Raw genomic sequence first — 22,223 nt, 5'->3', positions numbered from 1 at the left:
GATTTTGTGTTCAAAAGTACCCCTCTTGGTTGGCCAGCCAGCTGTCTGCATATTTTTGCAGAATCTTATCATGTCCTTTTGGGTTCAAGTCTCGGGCTCAGGACATTGTGCAAAAATATCCAAAATATTTGCTTCTCATGATTGGATACCTATTCAGGTTTACATCTGACACAAATATTTGTTGATTTCTAAACTCTACAAAATGACAAATATATAAACATGTTAGTAATGCATCTAACTTTAATCCTTACAAAGAGGTAGGTAATCTGATTATCCTTTCTGTTGTTAATTGTCTGGTTTTATCACTTTCCTTATTACTTGCTAATATTGCTGCTGTTAATAATCAAGACTACATAAGTTAATGGCTGAGAAGCTTAATAATGTTCTGCACTGTTAGCATTATGTAAAAATGGTATGATACCCTTTACGACATCTTGCATATAGAGAAAGGCAACCTACAGGACAGGGTACCAGACTATGACCATTCAGTCATGTGACATGATCACTTCCTTTGTTAGCACAGCATTTCTTTTAAAAAAAAACCTGCAAATTAGTATTACAGTAGCATAGGGACCACTCTGGTCACCCATTTGGTTAGAGCATCCACCAGAGATGTCCAAGGTTGCAGGTTTGAACCCCAGTTATAGTCATACCAAAGACTTATAAAAATGGTACTAGCAGCTGCCTCGCTTAGCATTCAGTATTAAGAGGTTAGTGTTAGGACTGGTTGGCCTGGTGTCAGGATAATGTGATTGAGTTGGACATGATGCTACATGCTGCGGCATGATGCCTCGGAGCTAGAGATCACTATAACTTGTCACACTGCAGACATCATAGCAATACGACTGAAATCATTAAAGCAACCTGAAAAATTAAAAACACGCACACATTGATATAGGTGCCAATGAAGGAATAAGTTGTTATGAAAAGTTCATAATAATTAAAAGTAATTTGACTCCCCAAAAAGAGAGAGAAAGTTCTTGGAACCTTACCAAGAAAATTTATGTCAGAAAATAATCCAGCAAACAACATTGTCCAAGATAAGGAAAATATTCTGCAGAAGTGGAAAAATGGAATGGATGTGGTGTGGAAAGATTAGGAGATATGAATGACAAGGATTTTGAATGGCTTTGTACCACAAATGCCAGGAACATTTCAATTACAGGTTGAAAGATTAAAGAAAAGGCACAGTTTATCAGTTGAAATAGATATGATGACCTAACTGCAGGTAAAGATAAGTTTAACTGTCAGGCACAATATGAAGTGTTCTGTCCTTAGTGAAGAATATGCTGGTTGATAATGAAGTTGTACGGAATTGAAGTAAATAATGTTTCATCTGGCATTAATAACAGCTTGTATCACCTTGTGGTTTTCAAATGAAAATATTAAATATTTCAAAATAAGTTGACTTTCTTGTGTCATATTACTTAATAAATAATTATTACTCATAGATGTTTGATCCCACTTTATCAAGGCAACCCCCTCTTATAAGGCCTTTTTCTTGCTGTAGTAGAGGTGCTCTATAAGAGAAGGGTCACTGTACTTAGATGAATGATAAGGTAGTCATATATTGTTTCTTAATAGGGACCTTTCTCTTTTATATTCATCTTAATGCTTTTTTTACAAGTTATCACAACAAAATATACAGCCAGTTTACAAAATCTATAAAACAATTTCAAGGATAGAACACATTTTATTAAATTTCTGTTCTCCTATAAATGATTAGCAAAGTTGCAGAAAGAATTCTGGCCTTTTGATTAATGATGTATATGCATCTGTCTCTCAGTCCTTCCATCTATCATTTGTTCATTCCACCTGTCATTTGGTCCTTCCATCTATCTCTCAGTCCTGCTATCTGTCATTCAGTCCTTGACATTCCATCCTTCCCTCTGTCATTCAGTCCTTCCATCTGTCATTCAGTCATTTCATGTGCCATTCAGTCAATCTGTCATTCAGTCCTTCCATCAGAGTGTCCTGTCATTCAGTCATCCTATCTGTCATTCAGACCTAACTCAGTTTTTCAGACACTATTGCCTGCTGAGTCATGTTGGTTGGTGAGTCATACATCACCCTTCAGTCAAAACTAGGTCATAGTCCTATATTTTATGCTCCAGTTACTGGCACTGACTCTTGCATTTGTTCATTTCTCAAACACTATTTTTTGCACAATCTTCTAACTTGGTCTAAATCTGCATCATTAGGAGTATTAAAATATTCAGTCAAAATTGTTATTTATATTTGGCTTAATTTATTTTTGATTTAATTTAATTTTATTTTTAATTTCATTACGTGTCGATGTAATGTAATTTATTAGGAACGCTATATTTTTTCAGAAAATAGTTTGACCTTGACTCTTCAGTTGTAAACACCTAAAGCTGACCTAGTTGCTGACCTTGATTTGCAAATCAGCAAGAGAAGTAAACAACACTTTTTATTAATTTTTTTATTCTCAAAGTAAAATGATTGGTTTTTATCAAGGTCATACTGGGGCTGCTTGATATTTTTTATATGTAAACAGCTTCCATTTCGCAATTCTGGCTTTCCAAAATTGCGCTTTAGTTAGTTTTAATAGCGATGCTTAGAGAGAGATTTCTCAGTTGGGCCTTTTTTCTTTACACTGAAAAGTATCTGTTATGGCAGTTTGGAGTTATAATTTAATTTTTATTCAGATTATTTGGATTCTGAAAGATAATCCTTTTTCCTGGAAATATTTGAGTGCTCATGCAGAATTCTTGAACAAAGACATTTATTTAAATTTTATTTGGAAATTCAAACACTGGAATACTATTATCTGTGGTTCACAAAGAACTGTAAACATCAGCACTATACTGACTACAGTATATGTAATTGCCTTCCATTTTGGATTTTTCATCAGGACTCGAACTTGAATTCATTAGAACATTTCATTACTAGGACTTCTAAAATTGAATTTGTGGATTATTCTTGGATTATTTTTGGATTTGATTTTTAAAACCATAAGTTCCTATTTTTTCACTTTTGCAGCATTTTTCCAGTTTTTCTTTTGATACTATTTAAGAAAATTAAGTCACTGTGACCTATACTATACACATGTGACCTGTGTTTACCTTTGCACTTAGCTCATTTTCTTTGACACTATTTCCCATAGGTGTAACATGATACATACAGATCCTGAAAAGGGTAATTTTACCAAATCAGCATTTCGTTTGAATTCTGTTTGCACCTCATTTGCATTTGTATTATGTCTGTGTTGAGTTCATGTTGGCATTTCAGGTGTCATCTGATTGTTTTTAATTTATAGTGACAGAAATAAATTCTGTTTGCTTCCATTCAAAGTTTCTCTTTGTTTTCATTCGTTAGTAACAAAATAATTTGCCAGTCAGGATTTTATTTAAAGGGAGTTCCACTTACCCACAGGAAGCTACTGGCAAGCTTTTTCACATACATTGGCTGAGCTGAGACTTCAACCATGGTGGACAGGCAAAACTTCATTGATCTGTAAAAGTAGCCATCTGGTGATCTAGATCAAAAATCTAAGATAAGATTTGAGAGTTTGTCTTGTTAAAGGTGCTTGAATAATAAAAAAGATACATAAAATGCAAAATACAGCATTGAATTTATGATAAATAGAAATATAACTTCATTTATGATCAGCAGAAATATAACTATTTATGATTAATAGAATTTTAACTTAGTTTATGATAAAGAGAAATATGACTGTCTTCATGATAAACAGAAATATAACAGTATTTAAGTTAAATAGAAACATAACTGAATTTATGTTAAAGAAATATAACTGAATTTATGATAAGTAGAAATTTATCTACATTTATGATCAATAGAAATGTAACAGCAACTGTAATGTATGTACAAATATATTTGCAGTGTTTCATAAGCATTTTTATTTCTTATTTCATTTAATTCAAATAAAATTTATACAGATACAGCCACGAGTGATGATGACATCACACGAATGGTACTTGCTATGGCTGCCTCGTCAAGAACCATGTCATGGTTCATAAAGAGTGAATTATTGTAAGTTTAACTAATCTGATTCTGGATTAGCATGCAGTAGGGATGTTAGCTAGAAATTCAACAACAGCCTTAAAAGAACCCATTTACAAGTCCATTAATGACATGAATTCACGTTTTGTTCCTTTCTCATTTATTATTCATAGCTCTGCATTTTGCATTTGTGCTCTTTTCCTTAAAATGCATTCATAATTGTATTTCTGTAAATTCTGCATTTGATTGCACTCAATCTACATTCTCTTTGCATTCCATGTTCGTTACACTGGTAAAAGTACCTCCATTTCATGGTCAGTACATCATGCAGCACAAAAAGTACTATGCAGCTTAAACAAAACTGCTTAACATACTAAGCATACTAACATTGGCATCCTCTTGCGGTTTTCATAAAATCAGGCAAGTATTCAAAATCATGATGAATATTATTAATACAAATAGTTTTGTTCGTTTTCTTAGATTCTATTCTTCCTCAGTGACTTTGGGGATGTAGAATAAGTGAGATACACCCTGTGTAAGTCATAATAAGTAGCAATTGGAGACAGAAGCTGAGGTGGGGTAGTGTTGTGGATGCTGAACTCGGAACTGAATGGGTACAGGTTTGAAAACAGCAATTGGATCAGCTGTAGATATCCTTGGTCGAGTCACTTTACTCCAGTTACCAACATTCACTTCCATTAGTTCTTTAACAAACAAACTGAATCCTTACAGCAGTAATTAGGTTGGTTAGGTAATTTATTTATCACTAAAACTTAGCAAGCATGTGGCGGTATGTAAGAAAGAGGATACTGTTATACCTTTGCACTTACATACATGTCATGAATATGATCTTGGTTTGTTTTTCAATGTGACTTTATATTCTTGGTCAGGCTTGCCCATGGAAACAACAAAAATTACCACCTATATTGAAAAGACAATATCATGTCAGATGCAGAAATCTTATATGTATTTTACCAACTATTTTATGATGGACAAAATGCGGTGAAAGACATGAACAGAACTGGTGGTTAGCAATATCAGTTGTTTTGAGAAACCTTGTTATTGAAAAGACGTTTATACAATTCAGACTGATTTCAGGTGTCAAGAACATCCATGCAGACCATGTGGCCAGTCACCTTGGCAGGGCTCAGGGTGTTGTGACATTGTTAAGAGCAACACCATATCATAGCAGTAAGGAACGTGTCTATCTCCCAGTAGAACTACTTATCAAGGTGAGTTACTACTCTGTTAAAGCATGGTGTATCATTTTCATCTCATAGTTCGTCCATGTGATAAAGCAGTGTAAAAGACACAATTTTGAAAAACATGCACATGTAATAACACATTTTTGCAAGAAAATTATCCATGTAAGTACCAGTGCTTGAAATAGGTAATTTTACCAACTCTGTATTTCATTTGGATTTTAGTTATATTTCATTTGAATTTGAAATGCATTCTAAATTCATTTTGTTTGCATTCCTATTTGAATTCTATTCATGTCTGGATTTCAGCTGTCATCTCCTGGATTATTTTTTTTCAGTCTCAGAAATGCATTCAGATTTTGCATTCCATTCATAATTCCCTGTTCATTTTCATTTCTTAGGAAGTAAATTGAAATGTATTAACTCCAGTCAGAGTTTTATTGTCGAAGGGAGATAACTGTTGCATTCACATTTTATTTTACTAAAGCTTGAACAGAAAAGCAAATTGCATAAAATACAAAAGGCAGCACTGAAATATGATAAAATCAAATAAAACTGGAATTGCTTTAAATATAAAAATGTTGTTGCAGGGTATTATTGGAAAATTTGATTTTTTTCATTTCATTAAATACAAATAGTACAGAGACAACCATTAAGTGATGTCATCACATTTTGACAGTTGTTTTGACTCGACAAGAACAGTGTCACAGCTTGTAAGGAGTTTAAAATTGCAAGCAGACTTTTAAACATGGTAGTTTAATTGCAGCCCAAATATGATTGATTTTCACATCCTTTCATGAAATGTTATCATGCTCAATATTGTTTTTGTTTGTCATTTATTATTCTTCATTCTGGGATTTGGCACTATTCATCCTTTTTGCAACTTATTCATTTTGTTTGTGTTCATTCTGGATTTTATTTTTTGAATTCCATTTTTGTGTCACTGGTCAAAGTATACATTTCAAGGTCACATAGTGTATAGCCTTCCACAGAACTAGGTACACAGACAAGCAGTGAACCTGATATAAAATATTAATTTCAATTCTTCATGTTTTTTTCACACATCAAAATGTGATTGTGTTATCTTTGTTCTGATAAGGCACCTTTAGTTTTGTTGATTCAGCACATTATGATTTGTTGATTCAGACTTGAGATCTGTTGTTTTGTTGATTCGGACTTAGCACCTCTTGGTTTATTTATCTTAACATGGCACCCCTTTGTAATTTTGGTTCTAATACAATGCCTTTGGATACGGCACCATTCACTTTGTTGATTTTGATACAGTACCTAATTATTTTGCCGATTCTGGCTACTTTTTTCTTTTTGATTCTGTCCTGGCACTATTTGTTTTGTTTATTCTGCACCTTTTTTGCTGATTTTGTATCTTCTGTTTTGTTTATTCATACATGACACATTATTTTGTTAATTCTCCTGTGGCATCATCTGCTTTGGTGATTCTGATGTGGCACCTTTTGACCTGCTGACTCTAACATGGAATCTCTCTTAGATGGTTGTGACATCATGCCTTTTGTTTTGCTGACTCTAACATGGAATCTCTCTTAGATGGTTGTGACATCATGCCTTTTGTTTTGCTGACTCTAACATGGAATCTCTCATAGATGGTTGTGACATCATGCCTTTTGTTTTGCTGATTCTGATACAGCATGTTGTTTTATTTATTCTGATACAGTACTTGTTGTTTCCTTTGTTCTGATACAGCACCCGTTGTTTTATTTATTCTCATATAGCACCCATTGTTTTATTTATTCGCATACGGCTCCTGTTGTTTACTTTGTTCTGATATGGCACCCATTATTTAGTTTCAAACAGCTCCTGTTGTTTCCTTTGTTATTTTACAGCACCCATTGTTTTATTTATTCTCATACAACACCTGTTGTTTACTTTATCCGGATATAGCACCTGTTTACTTTGTTTTGATACAGCACCTGTTTACTTTATTGGGGGGGGTGGCAAGTGTAGCTGAGTGGTGTAAAGCTCTTTCCGTTACGGATCACTAACATCTCACCTCTGTCTGTGTGGGTTTGAGTCTCGAATTCAGCCAATGTGGGTATGTGAGAAAGCTTGCCAGGAGCTTCTCATGGGTTGGTGGTTCTTTCCAGGGTTTTTCCAGGTTCTTCCTCCACCATTAATACTGGCCGCCATGTATAGCCTATCTTGTGCTGAAAAATGGCGTTAAACCCTACAACAACAACAACAACAACTTTATTCTGATACAGCACCTGTTGTTTTATTTATTCTGACTTGTCACTTTTTTATTTTACACTTGGCAAAAGAATTTGTTTTCTTGATTCTAACATGACACCTTTTGATTTTATTGTTCCTAATGTGGCACCCTTTGTGTTATTATTATGGGGGGAAATGAATTACCTTAGGATGACTAGATTTGTGTTATTATTATGGGGGAAAATGAATTACCTTGGGATGACTAGATTTGTGTTATTATTATGGGGGGAAATGAATTACCTTGGGATGACTAGATTTGTGAGGTAATGGATGTACTTCCAAGTGTATTACAACACGGCAAATATTATTTTAAAAAAAACACATTTTACTCATCAGATTTGTTTTCATCAAAAAGAACTATGATATTAAACTGGCATCTTTTAAGGTATTCTTCAGATGTATCCACAAGCTGGGTTTTTAAAATAATTTGTTCATATTGTACATGTTTTTGTTATCACAACCAGAAGCCATTTCAGTTAAAATTTGATTTAAGGCATTTAACAATTGCAGTGTTAAATTACAGGCTGACATCAAGTTTATTGAAAACAGTAAAAATTGATATATTAACAAAATTAATTTGTATATGTACAAGTTAATGTATTCATAAAACTCTGTGAAGTACAAAAATATAATCAGTGACCTTAAATATGACCCCAGTGTCTAGTAGGTCAGGTTTTCAAACTCGTTCACAAATGTGCAATCATGGTGGTTGTCATATCTGCCTCATTTGCACTCTAGACCAGTTACATATTGAGAATCCTGTTTTATTGAAAATCCCACATCATTGCAACCTTTATTTCAAGAGGTGTAGCAATGCAAAAAATTTTTAGTATGTCAGTGATAATGGTTTTGGTGTTGGAGTTTAGATCAGCACCAATTGTTTCAGGACTAGCTACATATTGTTATTGTATTTAATGAAAACTCCATACTGATGAGACCATCTGTTTGGAAGATGTAGCCTTAAAAAGATTTATGGATGGTCATCAAGGCAGTACTTTCAGAGGTTAGATTGGCACTGATTTTATATAGAACTAACAGTGTATTATAACAAGTAATGAAACCTCCATGTTTATATTCCATCCAGTTACATGCAGTAGCCAGGAAATGATTTTCATAATGGCTGTGGTGGCTGTATCTAGAAGATGCATTAGTATAATTTTCATTCAAGATCAACTCTGTGCTGCAAGGGATTTTAAGTTACATATTTGTTTTCAAGAAAGTATCTGCATTTTACAGATTTTGTTTCAACAGGATTGCCATATAGTCCCTAATACTGGCATGTGTCAATAAACACCTTACGCAACATCAAAGCAGGCATGTGTCAATAAGTACTTTATGTGACATCTAGCAGGCATGTGTCAATAAACACCTTATGTGACATCTAGCAGGCATGTGTCACTAAAAACCTTATGTGATATCTAGCAGGCATGTGTCACTAAAAACCTTATGTGATATCAAGCAGGCATGTGTCACTAAACACCTTATGTGATATCTAGCACGCATGTGTCACTAAACACCTTATGTGATATCGAGCACGCATGTGTCACTAAACACCTTATGTGATATCAAGCAGGCAAACCAAGGGAGATAGCTTTCCATGGCTTGTAACAGTATTTACAAAAAGGTTTATTTCTTTTGGGGCAGGACCAGGGGATTGTCAGCCTGAGCCTGATGAGTGATTGTCAGACTTCTTTTAAACTCTTGTCTGCTGTACAGTTGATGTATTAGATATGGATGCACACCTCAGCAGTAACAATGGACTTTTTATAGTTTTTCTATCACTTTTCTATTTTAGCATGGAGTGTCAGAGGAGTCTGTGATACGTGGTCAGCAAGAGAAGCAACTGAAAGATTTAGTGTTTGATCTTGCCAGTGTGGCACACCATCATCTGCTAACAGTAAGTAACACACTGTTACAGACATTACTCTATAACAGAGACACCAGGATAAGCCAGTACAATGTGTCATATGTAAACTGTTCTCTGTAGGTCACTAGTATCTGGAGATAGGAAGTAATGCACTGTAACAAACATTACCCTGTGAGATTATAATATGCAGTCATAACACAAACCATTGCAAGGTGTAGTATTATAACTGGCCAATTTAGGTCACTGACACCTGGAAATGGTAACAGTATGAAAAACATTGCACTTGTATGGTGATATGCAGTCAGCAGGACTAGCCAGTGTGTTATCTGACCAGTGCAGCACAACATTTTCTGCAGATGGTAATTGTCACAATGTAATTCAGACATGATGGTGTGACTGACAAGCATGCATGTGTATATAGTTCCTTGTATAGACTGTAACACGTTTTCATATGTACAGAATTATTCATCAAGCGTGTAGATGGCCATCTAGATCCTATTAAGTACAACGCAGCTTAATATCAAAACACAATTCAGTGAATTTTTGGTCATGGCCAAGTACAGAGAGTATTAAATGTCAGGGTTTCCATGCTATAGGGAAATCGGGCAAACATCAGGAGAAATTATACATTTTATCCCAACCGTGAAAAGTCCTAGAATTTCACAAACATTGATGAAAGTCGGGAAAACCCAAGAATTTTCCACCAGCACTTGGCACCCGAAACAATCACGTAATTGAGTTGTAACTAAACTGATTGTGAGTTACATTTATCAAGTTCTAACCAGATTATTCAGAGGGTGCAGTATGCATCATTTGGGTGCTTGCAATAAACATATATGCGGAGTCAATCCAAATGCTCAGTGGATTTGATTCATCTAGTAGACTTTTATTTTCAAAGTCAGCTCGATATCCATATCTTTCCTTACATGGAGGGTATGAAAACCACTCTAGTATCACAAGAGGCAAACATTGTAGTGGCAATGCATAGCCGCTTACCGGATGGCCTAGTAAACATTAAGAATTGTTAGATCGAGTGATACATGCATGAAATGGATATGAAAATTACTTGTTTTCTCAGAAATTGTGAGTATTAAAATCGTTATGTCTTTAATCTGCTGAAAGACAAGATAAACTACTGCATTGATGAAATGTGACCTGGTACTCACGATTTGCATTGCTAGTCGCACAAGTATGCAAATTTACCCCACATTTTCAAATATTGTAGAGAAAACTTTAAATATAATATTAAATGAATGTCATATACTGGTTGTAATAAACATACAAAAATGAAAGAACACAAAATTTTCCATATTTATATATTCAGAAAACAACTTCTGGAGTTTTGTTGTAACACATGACTACCATGTTGACACGTGCTCTCTGCTTGATAAATCGGACTGGCCAGATTGCTTGTTTTTACAAAAAGTATCTTACTTTGATTTAAGATAATTGAATTCCTCTAAAACAACATTAAAATGGAGTTTGTTGTTGATATCACATGACTAATGGACTTCCGATGTCATCTTTTGAGATTTGAAAAGTGACTAGTAATGCAAATGGCAAGTACTGGGTCAGGTTTCATCAATGCCGTAGTTTCGTCTAGTCTGTCAGTGGATTAAAGACATAAAAATTATAATACTTGCCATTTCTGAGAAAATAAATCATTTTCCTATTGATTTCATGCAGGAATAAGTCAATAACATAAGCTTAAATTTTCTATGCCTGCTGGTAAGCGACTACTATATGTCGCTACTGCATGGTGGCAGCAAATTTTTTATATGCAATTGCAATGACCCCACACCCCAACCTAAATGTCCAAATATGAAAAATGGGGTGGGAGTATTCGGAAGAAACCCCTACTAGAAAACGGTGTTAAAATTGTTGAATCTCAGCTGAAATGAGAAATTGTCGTCCCTTGTATTATATATTAAAAAAACGATTTGAGCCCCTGTATCAATACAGGTTTGGGGATTGGTTCAATGAATTGCAAGAAAAGATGATTTTATAGAAAATTCAGTCCTTGTTTATACAGTATATAATTTTTAAGGTCTTTTGTCAAATTTAAATCAAATTGGATTTGCTTGATCAATAGCAGTTCTGAGATTTACATTGCTCATGTTTCAGCACTGTCTCTGCAATTCTTCTCCATTCAGAATCTTTAGCTTCAGTTTTATGGATGAGATTCCACTATCCTGTGTGAGATCTTCCCAATTCTTCTTCATCCAAAATCTTTAGCTCCACTATGGATGAGATCCCACTATCCTGTGTGAGATCTTCCCAGTACTCGGGTTCAATGTTAAAGTGTTTCAAGGATGATCTGAGGGAATCTTTGAAGCATTTCTTTTGACCACCCTGAGATAACTTTCCCTCCTTCAGTTTGCTGTAGAAAGACTCCTTTGGTAGACTGTCTTCTGACATCCTGGTGATATGGCCTGCCCAGCTCAACTGTGATTTCATCAGTAGAGTGTGGATGCTAAGAATGTCTGCTCATGTGACAACCTCAGTGTTTGGGACCCAGTCTTGCCATCTTAGTCTGATTCGTTTCCTCAAGCAGCCCATGTAAAAATGGTTCAGTTTTTGGCATGGCGTTCTGTACAATTTCCAGATTTTGTAAGAAATCAGTGGGGTCAGCAGAACAGTGGCTTTGTAGATCTTAAGATTTTCTTGTAGACTGATACCTCTGCACTCCCACACATTTGAACATAGTTTGCCAAAGGCAACACCTGCTTTAGCAATACTGGCATTGGTTTCATTATTGATGTGGACTGCACATGACAGTGTGTTTCAGAGATAGATAAACTTGTCAACTGCCACAATTGTTTTTGCCAATTACGGTGATGGTAGGCTCTACGTAAGGCTTTCCTGGATCAGGTTGGTGTATCACATGTCTTCTTTGTACTGATTGCAAGACCAAAATTGTCACAAACTGCAGAGAAATGGTCCATACTGTGTTGCATGTCAGACTCAAATTTGGCATGCAGGGAACAGTCATCAGCAAACAGGAAGTCATGATTACTCATATTCCTGTTATTGGATGTCAGTCCCAGTGTCATAGTCATTGAAGGCATCAGTAAGCATGGCAGACAACATAATACTGAAGAGGGTTTGACTCCATTGGTGTCTGGGAATGGTTCAGATGACTCATAGTCATCCACAACACGAGCAAGCATGCCATAATGGAATTGCTGAACCATTAAAGTGAGTTTCTCTGGATCACGATATTGAGCTTGGAGATTATGAGTCTATGGTCAGTCCATCATTCTGCACTTCTTATAGCCTTCATCATTTGGACATCATGCTTTTCTCGTCTCCTTACACTGATGTCAATACAATACCAGTGCTTGGAGCACGAGTGCATCCAAGATGTCTTGTTGCAGTTGGGCATGCAAAATACTGTGTTGTTGATAAGAAGGTCGTGTTCAGTGCATTTTCTCAGTCGAAGGAGTCCGTTGCTGTTGCATTTTTCCCAAAGACACCTGGCTGTGTCCAAATGGGAAGCCAATGTTTTGCACTCAAAAGTTCAAGGCATTAAAAATATAAACTTTTGCACCAGAAGTATGGCCAGAAGTTGGTGTAAACCTTGGTTATTCATGTGCTAATGTCATTCAGGTCTTTATTGGCAGTAATCAGTTTTTTTAAATTAAAAAATCATTTAAAGATTCTGTATTAAAAAAAGAACATTTTGTAAAATCAAATAATCTTAACAAATTGCTGAAAGAATAAATGATGAGAAATAGCTAGAAAGTTGGAGCATATGAATCCATTCAAGGAGAAACCGTAGGATAACATGGTGTCAGTTTTTACATTTTGGGCACCTTGACCATCAGAGCATGAGCTAAATGCATACTGTTGGCACTGAATGAGGAAAGAATGGATTGGAAATACCAAAGTCTGAGTATGAGGAAAGAATGGGATGGAATTACCAAAGTCTGAGTATGAGGAAAGAATGGGATGGAATTACCAAAGCCTGAGCATGAGGAAAGAATGAATTGGAAATACCAAAGTCTGAGTATGAGGAAAGAATGGATTGGAAATACCAAAGTCTGAGTATGAGGAAAGAATGGGATGGAATTACCAAAGCCTGAGTATGAGGAAAGAATGGATTGGAAATACCAAAGTCTGAGTATGAGGAAAGAATGGGATGGAATTACCAGAGCCTGAGTATGAGGCAAAAATGGGATGGAATTAACAAAGTCTGAGTATGGGGAAAGAATGGGATGGAATTACCAAAACCTGTGTATGAGGAAAGAATGGGATGGAATTACCAATGTCTGAGTATGGGGAAAAAATGGGATGGACTTACCAAAGCCTGAGTATGAGGAAAGAATGGGCTGGAAAAACCAAAGCCTGAGTATGAGGAAAGAATGGGCTGGAATTACCATAGCCTGAGTATGAGGAAAGAATGGGATGGAATTACCAAAGCCTGAGTATGAGGAAAAAATGGGATGGAATTACCAAAGCCTGGGTATGAGGAAAGAATGGGATGGAATTACCAAAGCCTGAGTATGAGGAAAGAATGGGATGGAATTACCAAAGCCTGGGTATGAGGAAAGAATGGGATGGAATTACGAAAACCTGAGTATGAGGAAAGAATGGGATGGAATTACCAAAGCCTGAGTATGAGAAAAAAAATGGGATGGAATTACTAAAGCTTGAGTATAATGAAAGAATTGGATGGAATTACCAAAGCCTGAGTATGAGGAAAGAATGGGATGGAATTACCAAAACCTGAGTATGAGGAAAGAATGGAATGGAATTATCAAAGCCTGAGTATGGGAAAAGAATGGGATGGAATCACTAAATCTTGAGTATGAGGAAAGAATGGGATGGAATTACCAAAACCTGAGTATGAGGAAAGAATGGGATGGAATTACCAAAGCCTGAGTATGAGGAAAAAATGGGATGGAATCACTAAAGCTTGACTATAAGGAAAGAATGGGATGGAATTACCAAAGCCTGAGTATAAGGAAAGAATGGGATGGAATTACCAAAGCCTGAATATGTGGAAAGAATGGGATGGAATTACCAAAGCTTGAGTATGAGGAAAGAATTGGATGGAATTACCAAAACCTGAGTATGAGTATGTTTCATTATTCCTCCTTCAGGCTTTATGCATTAATACCTTTATAGATACAGCACAAGATACTTTCTGCAATAATATTTTAAAACAGCTGTTGTATTGATGTAGTGGAATTCAGTTGTGACTCAAAAAGTACAAGATTTTGTGTGTGTGTGTGTGTGTGTGTGTGTGTGTGTGTGTGTGTGAATATGTAGAGACTAGATATGGTTTCTGTAAAATTGTAGGACACAAGTTTTGGTTTTAAAGAACAGGCTTTTGCCAAATTACCTTTATTAAGCATTTGATATAAGTAGTCATGAAAATGTAGCTCATTGTTACTTCTATTATTCTTTTTGTTTCAGGCTAGAAATATGAAGAAAGATGTCCCAAAAGAAGCCATACCTATTTATCTCAACTCAGTAAGTCTTTTGTAATAAATCTAAGATTATCAACTTTACCAATTAAATCAAATTAAATTAAATTTTGCAATTAGTGTTGTACTTAAGGTTTAGGCATGATTTAATCATTGTATTTCCTCCACTGTATTTCTCCATCATTTTGATAATTTTTTTTACCTTTATACCAGTATTTTCACTGTCATTTTTATAATTCTCTTACCTTTTGGTACAGTAAAACCTGTTATGAGAGACCATCCTTTCTGCCAACAAAAAGCAGTCTCTCAAGACGGGTGGTCTCTTATAGCAGATTTGTAAAAAAAAAAAAACAGTTTCCAAGGTCCAGTTTCAAAACAGTTTCAAGAAAAATAACCACAATCACTGTACATATATTCTATTTTTTATTAATAGTTCTTGCTAAAATATTGTATGCATTCATCTACAAACAAAATTATATAGCAATAAAGATATACTTCTATCCTTAAACATGAAATCACATTTATATTTGAAGATCACATATTTTAGCATATGAAATCATTTCTGAAGTACTCATTTTCCTTTGTAACAACCTAAATTTGTTATACCAATGTTTAAACTGCTTTTTTGTGAGTGATCTGCTCTTTTTCACTTCTTTCAGTTACAATAATTATTTTCTCCTGCTTTAAAATTTGTTTCTTTTTAGTTGGAGGTTTTTCAATTGTCATTAAGGTTCTAGGTGTTAAAATTATTAGTGCTCAATTGTAATATTGAACATAAAGATGGTTTTGACTGGGCTGTGGAAAATATGAAAAATCTAAACATGTACATTGCGTATCTAACAATTAATGAAATAAAAAGAAATAATTATCTTATCCAGAAACAACCATTTACTCAGGGACAAAAGTCAACAGCTTCGTTCAGAGATGACATACAGGGATTAACTCTATAAGCAAAGTGTGTAACATGGTCACATACACTTGAATCAGAGCTTTGTGATTGAGATGTAATCACTTATCATCAGGGGGAAATACAACAAACATCACAAGTCTTGAACACTGTCAATTGAATCCCACAAACGATTCTCTCTTGCTGGTTTAATAGACAATGACCTTATTCACCCCCTTCAATACGGATTAACTCTATAGACAAACAATATACGCGACCACTATGTCAACTTTGGCACTACAACAGCAATTCATGACATGTACATTAGCCTGGTTTGTGAACTGTAGCATCTCTCACCAGTAGCAACAGTCCTTTATTTTTGAAATATTCCTTTTATGTTTGTTTTTGATCAGAACAATCATTACTAATCAAGCAGTCATTGTAACAATTGATTACTTATAAGTCAGTGGTGTCTGTCTGTTCTCGCATTACGGTTGTTGATAGGGATGTTGGGTCCTATATTAAGGCCAGGAAGCAGGCTAAGTGCGGGAATAATTAGTCTGGTTCCTGCTTTGTATGCTCCCTGCTTTGCTCACCTCTATAGAGCGGTGAACAGCGCAGGGAGCATACAAAGCAGGGAACCAGACTAGGAAATAATCTACATATACTTTAGTCTGGTTTATGACAGAAACTATAAAACACTATAGGCATAGCTATAAAAAGAATCAGACATCAGTAGCCAGCCTATTTTTTTTAAAATTTAGAATGGTATGAGTGGTCATTTCTACGGGCATTAAATAAAGATTGGTGGATGTTTATCCTCGTTTTTGCGATGCAGTCATTCGTAGCAGTGTCGAAATGCATATTTTGTCAAGACATCACGATCGCTGGTCAGGTTCAGCAGGTGGTCGCTCATAATAGAGTGTTTATATAATAAAATCGTTGATCCATGCATTATGATTGTGGTCAGAAATGACAGGTGGTTGCTCATAGCAAAGGTTGCTCATAGCAGTTTTTACTGTATTATCTGCTTAAGTATGATTTTTTTTTACATTAAATAAATGTAGGTGTGATACAGGATGTAAACAATATATAAAGCATTTTATATTACAGTTTATAATTGTTGTGCTTAAAATATTAAGCATCTTCATTATACCAATATTTGAATTGTCACAAATATTTTTCTTTATTGTGAAGCCCTTTATTATAATCCTTTCCTTCATTTAAATTTTTGATTCTGATATTGCAATTCATTTTACAATAGCCCCTCATTGATATGTCGAAAATCTGTAGCAATCATGCTTGTCTGTTTGTCAAGGCAGCACATTTAAAAATCTTCATATATCACCCTTTTCTGAATAGATAGTCCATTCAGCATAGGGTTTTCATTTTAAAGCTTTCTTATGATATGTAGTCTGGTCCTATGTTAAAATGGTGACATTGAGACTGCCAGTGTGGTGGCAGTTGTGACCAACTTAAAAATCATGTTATTGCTGTTTCTAGTGAACGATTTGTTGGAGTATCTAAAAAATGTCAGTGAAAGTTTCAAAACTTAGCAGTTAAAAAGAATGAAAGGACACAAGAAACAGTAATGCGAGTCTCTTGAACTTCTTTTCATTGAGTGCCAGTCCTTTTGAGGGATTCTTTTTTAATCTTTTTTCTTTTTTTGCAGTTGGTTTGTGACCAGTATTTGAAGAAGTTACAGTTAGCTGATTTCAGTATTTTTGATAAAAGTTTACAGAAGAAAAATGGTTTGTTACCATGGCAACTGTTCATTCAGAAGATGAAGAGGACATATTAAGGTCCTTATCTTTGTTTCAGATTAATATTTGTATGATATTTATAGCTTATACTACAGCCTGATGATCTACATGTTTGTATTAGATTTAGCTAAATAAAAGAATATGTGCAACACATTTCTTAAAGTTTTTTTCCCTTAGCAAAGGTTGCTTTCACATGCAATGAAAAATATAAATGTTTCCATTTCGTGAAACCTGTATGTATTAAATACTGTACTTAAAAAAATGACGGTTGCTGACGGCTAAATAATATATTTTATTAGGCTTCTTATTTTATCCCTGACACTGCCCTGGATTTTTGCCATGGGTACCTACAAGGAAATTTTTGTAAAAAACGACACACACTGCATATCATTTTCCTTGTTTCACCAGTTTCATTTAGGACAGATCATTCAGAATATTTAAGTATGATTTGCCAATCTTACCAAAGAAGTAAATTTGGCCAGATATTAGTGTTAGGATCTACCGGAAGCGAATTAGTTGTATGTGTCCTGTAGCGGCAGATGCATCCAAGGGACATAACCCAGGTAAAACATGCACATGCACTTTCTCAACCATTTTATAAGCCATTTTATCTAACTTTGTTTGTAATTTTATAAATTAGTTGTCTGTTGTGTACATTTTAGACATTTATGTATCAATTTTTAGTCACACTGGAATTTAAAAATGAGATATCCAGAGATTGTTTATCAAAATGCTGTGTAATGTATGTTATAAACATGTCAGCACCAGAAACCTATGTCATAAACTGGAGCACATAATTGTTTGATTAAGAGTTCCTAGCTTTCAAAAATGGAACTTTGTTTGCAATTATTAAAGTCAAGGGATGAAAATTTAGTTTTATAAAAGAAATTGTGTTTCTTTTGTCAAAACATGTTTGCCTACATAGACAACACCAGCCCACTCCATGAGGCTGGATGATCACAGTCTATTAGGTGTTGTATTTTGCTTCTGTAACTTTAAAATTTATTTATCATAATTTTTTTCTGTTTTCTATAATTTGCCTTCATTGTCTCAGATGTTTGATTCTATTATGAGTTGATTTTTCTCTGCCTTGGATACAGTCATGCAGATGGTCAAAGAAACTGGGTTGATTTTTCCCTGCCTTGGATACAGTCATGCAAATGGTCAAAGAAACTGTTTATTTTCCCCTGCCTTGGATACAGTCATGCAATGGTCAAAGAAACTGGGTTGATTTTTCTCTGCCTTGGATACAGTCATGCAAATGGTCAAAGAAACTGGGTTGATTTTTCTCTGCCTTGGATACAGTCATGCAAATGGTCAAAGAAACTGGATAGATTTTTCCCTGCCTTGGATACAGTCATGCAAATGGTGAAATAAACTGGGTTGATTTTTCCCTGCCTTGGATACAGTCATGCAAATGGTCAAAGAAACTCTGTTGATTTTTCCCTGCCTTGGATACAGTCATGCAATTGGTCAAAGAAACTGTTGATTTTTCCCTGCCTTGGATACAGTCATGCAATGGTCAAAGAAACTGGGTTGATTTTTCTCTGCCTTGGATACAGTCATGCAAATGGTAAAATAAACGGGGTTGATTTTTCCCTGCCTTGGATACAGTCATGCAAATGGTCAAAGAAACATTTCCTTTGATATATTAAACTTTGGATCTCATTCACACTTAAAGGGACTACTGGATTTCTATGACATTGAGTACTATGTTTTTTAATGCAAAAATGTTGAATATTGTATATTGACATGGACCCTATGTGATAATACTGGATTACCTCCCTTTGTTTTGGTTTAGTTAAACCTGTGCACTACATGTCAACAGAAAAATCAAAAAGCTTTGTTCTATGTATGTATATATGATGAATTCTCATAGAAAGACTTTTGATTCTCTGATGGATTTTTTTTAAAATTTCTCACTGCAACAGACTCTACAACAGAAATAAATTCCTCAAAATCCTGAAAACAGACATTACATGACAATTTTGCTTTTACAGGAGGTTTCAGTGAAAAGTGTTGTTGACGGTGAATAATTACATTGAAAGTGACATTGTATTTTAGGTCCCTGGCAGCTAGTCAGATTATGAGCAACTGAACCAGTCTGTGTTTGGTGTTATATTAAATATCATATTTTAAAAAGATGGTCACTGATTGACTGAAAATAATTGCAAGAAAGGTTCAGATAATTTTTCAGAAGAAGCCAGCATATGGGTAAATTGTATGCATTAGTAGACTTCAACCTAAAATACATAGGTACTACTGGATGTAAACCATAACATCTTGCCAGATAGGATTTTGCCCTGGACCCACAAGAGGGCCTAGGCAAGCCCCTTGACGAGTCTATGCTCTGAACATAAGTAACAGAAAAGAGTAAAAGACAACAACCTTTGTAAAATTGAACAAATATATTTATTTCTCTCGAATACATAGTGAAAATGAGAAAAATGGTACTTACAGTATTGCGAATTAAATCCCCCAAAAAACAAGATATACAGACACAAGTCCTAGCAATTTAACGTCCTGAATAAAATTCAGTAAAAGTCCAGAAAATATCTCAGAACTGAAGTCAATGATGTGTTTGTGCTAGTTATTGAAGTGTTGATGTGTCAACAGTCTTTTGTTGAATCACAGAAATATCATTCCAGGTTTGAATATACTATAAATTCCAGTGAATGTCTCTATCCAAAAATTGTATCAGAGCATTTTTTGTATTTCCAGAAGAAATAATCACTCAAATTCAATAATTTGAACAAACAAGATTCCAGCCCGAAACTCCTGGTCACAACCTATAATTCAACTTAAAAGTGCTAGATGTTAAAGCATGAATGACCAAGTCCTCCAGTTATAAGATTATATATTTCTCTACTTAACCTCTAGTCACAATTAGCATTTTCTAAAACAATACATTACCTAATAGATGATAAACTTTTAGAATGATCCTGATGTTTACAAAATCAAAACCATAACCTGTACAATTCACTTAGGAAAGTCCAAAACCCTGACGTAAATCAACATATTTACTTCTTCTATTAATAAAGATCCTGATATTAAGCCCATAAACATAGAGAATAATTTAACTATGTATTAGTTGTTGACATAAAATTAAGTAACAAATTTTTTTAAAAAGTCAATTAGGTTGAGCAGAAATTAACTTGGTTTTGGACAAGGTCAAGTCCAGCATACAGTGTTATATTACAATATTATGTAATGAAGCAACCTTACAAAATTGACCTTTATAGACAAGTGCCCTTGATGTACAGGTCATCGCTGAATCAAGTAGAAACACAACAAATAATGCACAAAAATAATTAAATAAGAATTTTATTGAAAATGTAAATACAGTAGCATGTACTAGAACTTTAAACCCTGTTTATTAAATAAATAACTTTAAAATTAAAATTGCAAACTGTTAATTGAAACAGCCTATCAAAAGGTCAAAGGTCTGTGTGATATTATTTAATTCCAATGCTTGATAGTGTCATCAAAAAGGAAACCTAAATGTAAAATTATCATCATTTATATGAACTATTCATTCATTGTAGCTTTTTATCTTCCTTTATAAGCAAAGATTTAGTAACATTAAAACAAAGAACATGGGCCTTGTGATACTAATTGATCCAGTGATTTCTTTTGTATTTGTTACAGGAAAAGCTATTCTACATTGGAAGAACCCTTTTGCTTTCCTTTTATTTGCAATTAAATATGTTTAAATACAAAAATCCAATTGACTGGAGTCAAAAGTAGACAAGGTCATGTGTATTACTGACTGAAGTTATCAGTATACATTATACCTTGATTGACATAAGTCACACTTTGGTCCGGATCTAGTCATCCATACTGACTGATAACATATTTACATGTCCTTCATTAATGGCTGTACTCAGTAGAGTGTCCAATGCTTTAGATGTACTGTATCCATAGAGTGTCCTTCACAATAGTTGTACTCTATAAGCAGAGTGTAAAACACTATAGCTGTGCTCAGTCACTATAGCTGTACTCTGTTAGTAGTGTCCAACACTGGCTGTACTGTCAGTAGTGTCCAACACTATAGCTCTACTCCGTAAGTAGTGTCCAACACTATAGCTGTACTGACAGTAGTGTCCAACACTAGAACTTTACTGTTAGCATTGTCCAACACTTTAGCTGTACTCTGTAAGTAGTGTCCAACACTGTAGCTGTACTTTATCAGTACAGTGTCCAATGCTATAGCTCTACTTGATCAGTTGAGTGTCCAACACTAAAGCTGTACTCTGTCAGTAGTGTCAAACACTTAGCAGTGCTCTCTCAGTAGTGTCTAACAATATAGCTGTACTCACTCAGTAGTGTCCAACACCATATATGTACACTGTACTGTATCTAACAGTATAACTGTACTGTCAGTAGAGTGTGCAACACTATAGCTGTACTCAATCAGTAGTGTCCAACACCATATCTGCACAATGTAAGTATAGCATCCAACACTATAGCTGTACTGTCAGTATAGTGTCCAGTAGTATAGCTGTACTGTCAGTAGAGAGTCTAACACTATAGCTGTACTCTGTCTGTCCAACACTATAGCTGTACTCCATGAGTAGAGTGTCCAACACTATAGCTGTACTCCATGAGTAGAGTGTCCATCACTATAGCTGTACTATTTTCAATCTGACTGAAGTAAGATAATATGATTTATGAAATCAATGCTAAATGAACGTTTGAGACCTAATGGAAAATGACAATTGTTGTTTGAGCAGGTATTTGTCAGAAAAAACGGGGATTCACAGATCAAGGGACATTTGCTTCCCTTGCAAAAATGTGTCCATTTGCTGGATCATGATTATTGTTATATGTATTTTTGTTGACAAG

The 22,223-nt window shown here is 34.8% G+C and overlaps 1 protein-coding gene across 5 annotated transcripts in view; it reads left to right on the top strand.

The window, feature by feature from the left end:
* LOC149782702 (NADH dehydrogenase (ubiquinone) complex I, assembly factor 6-like) overlaps nucleotides 1-19,732 on the top strand; it is a 38,262-nt gene extending 18,530 nt beyond the window's left edge. For 4 of the 5 annotated variants that reach the window (XM_089934200.1, XM_089934198.1, XM_089934195.1 and 1 more), the window contains exons 6-9: nucleotides 5,083-5,216; nucleotides 9,226-9,327; nucleotides 14,719-14,775; nucleotides 17,288-17,527. In XM_089934200.1, coding sequence (XP_089790326.1) covers nucleotides 5,083-5,216; nucleotides 9,226-9,327; nucleotides 14,719-14,775; nucleotides 17,288-17,416 — 422 coding nt within the window. In that variant the 3' untranslated portion in view covers nucleotides 17,417-17,527. Of the gene's footprint in view, nucleotides 1-5,082; nucleotides 5,217-9,225; nucleotides 9,328-14,718; nucleotides 14,776-17,287; nucleotides 17,528-18,631 lie in introns of those variants that run through there. The other variant, XM_089934196.1, reaches the window with a different exon arrangement.
* The last annotated feature ends 2,491 nt before the right edge of the window (nucleotides 19,733-22,223 follow it).

Source organism: Sinohyriopsis cumingii, chromosome 15 (assembly GCF_028554795.1).
Source record: "Sinohyriopsis cumingii isolate HCF-2022 chromosome 15, ASM2855479v2, whole genome shotgun sequence".
In the NCBI taxonomy this organism is placed as follows: domain Eukaryota; kingdom Metazoa; phylum Mollusca; class Bivalvia; order Unionida; family Unionidae; genus Sinohyriopsis; species Sinohyriopsis cumingii.
Note: the sequence above shows the minus strand (reverse complement) of the source record. Positions and strands in the feature narration are given on the sequence as shown.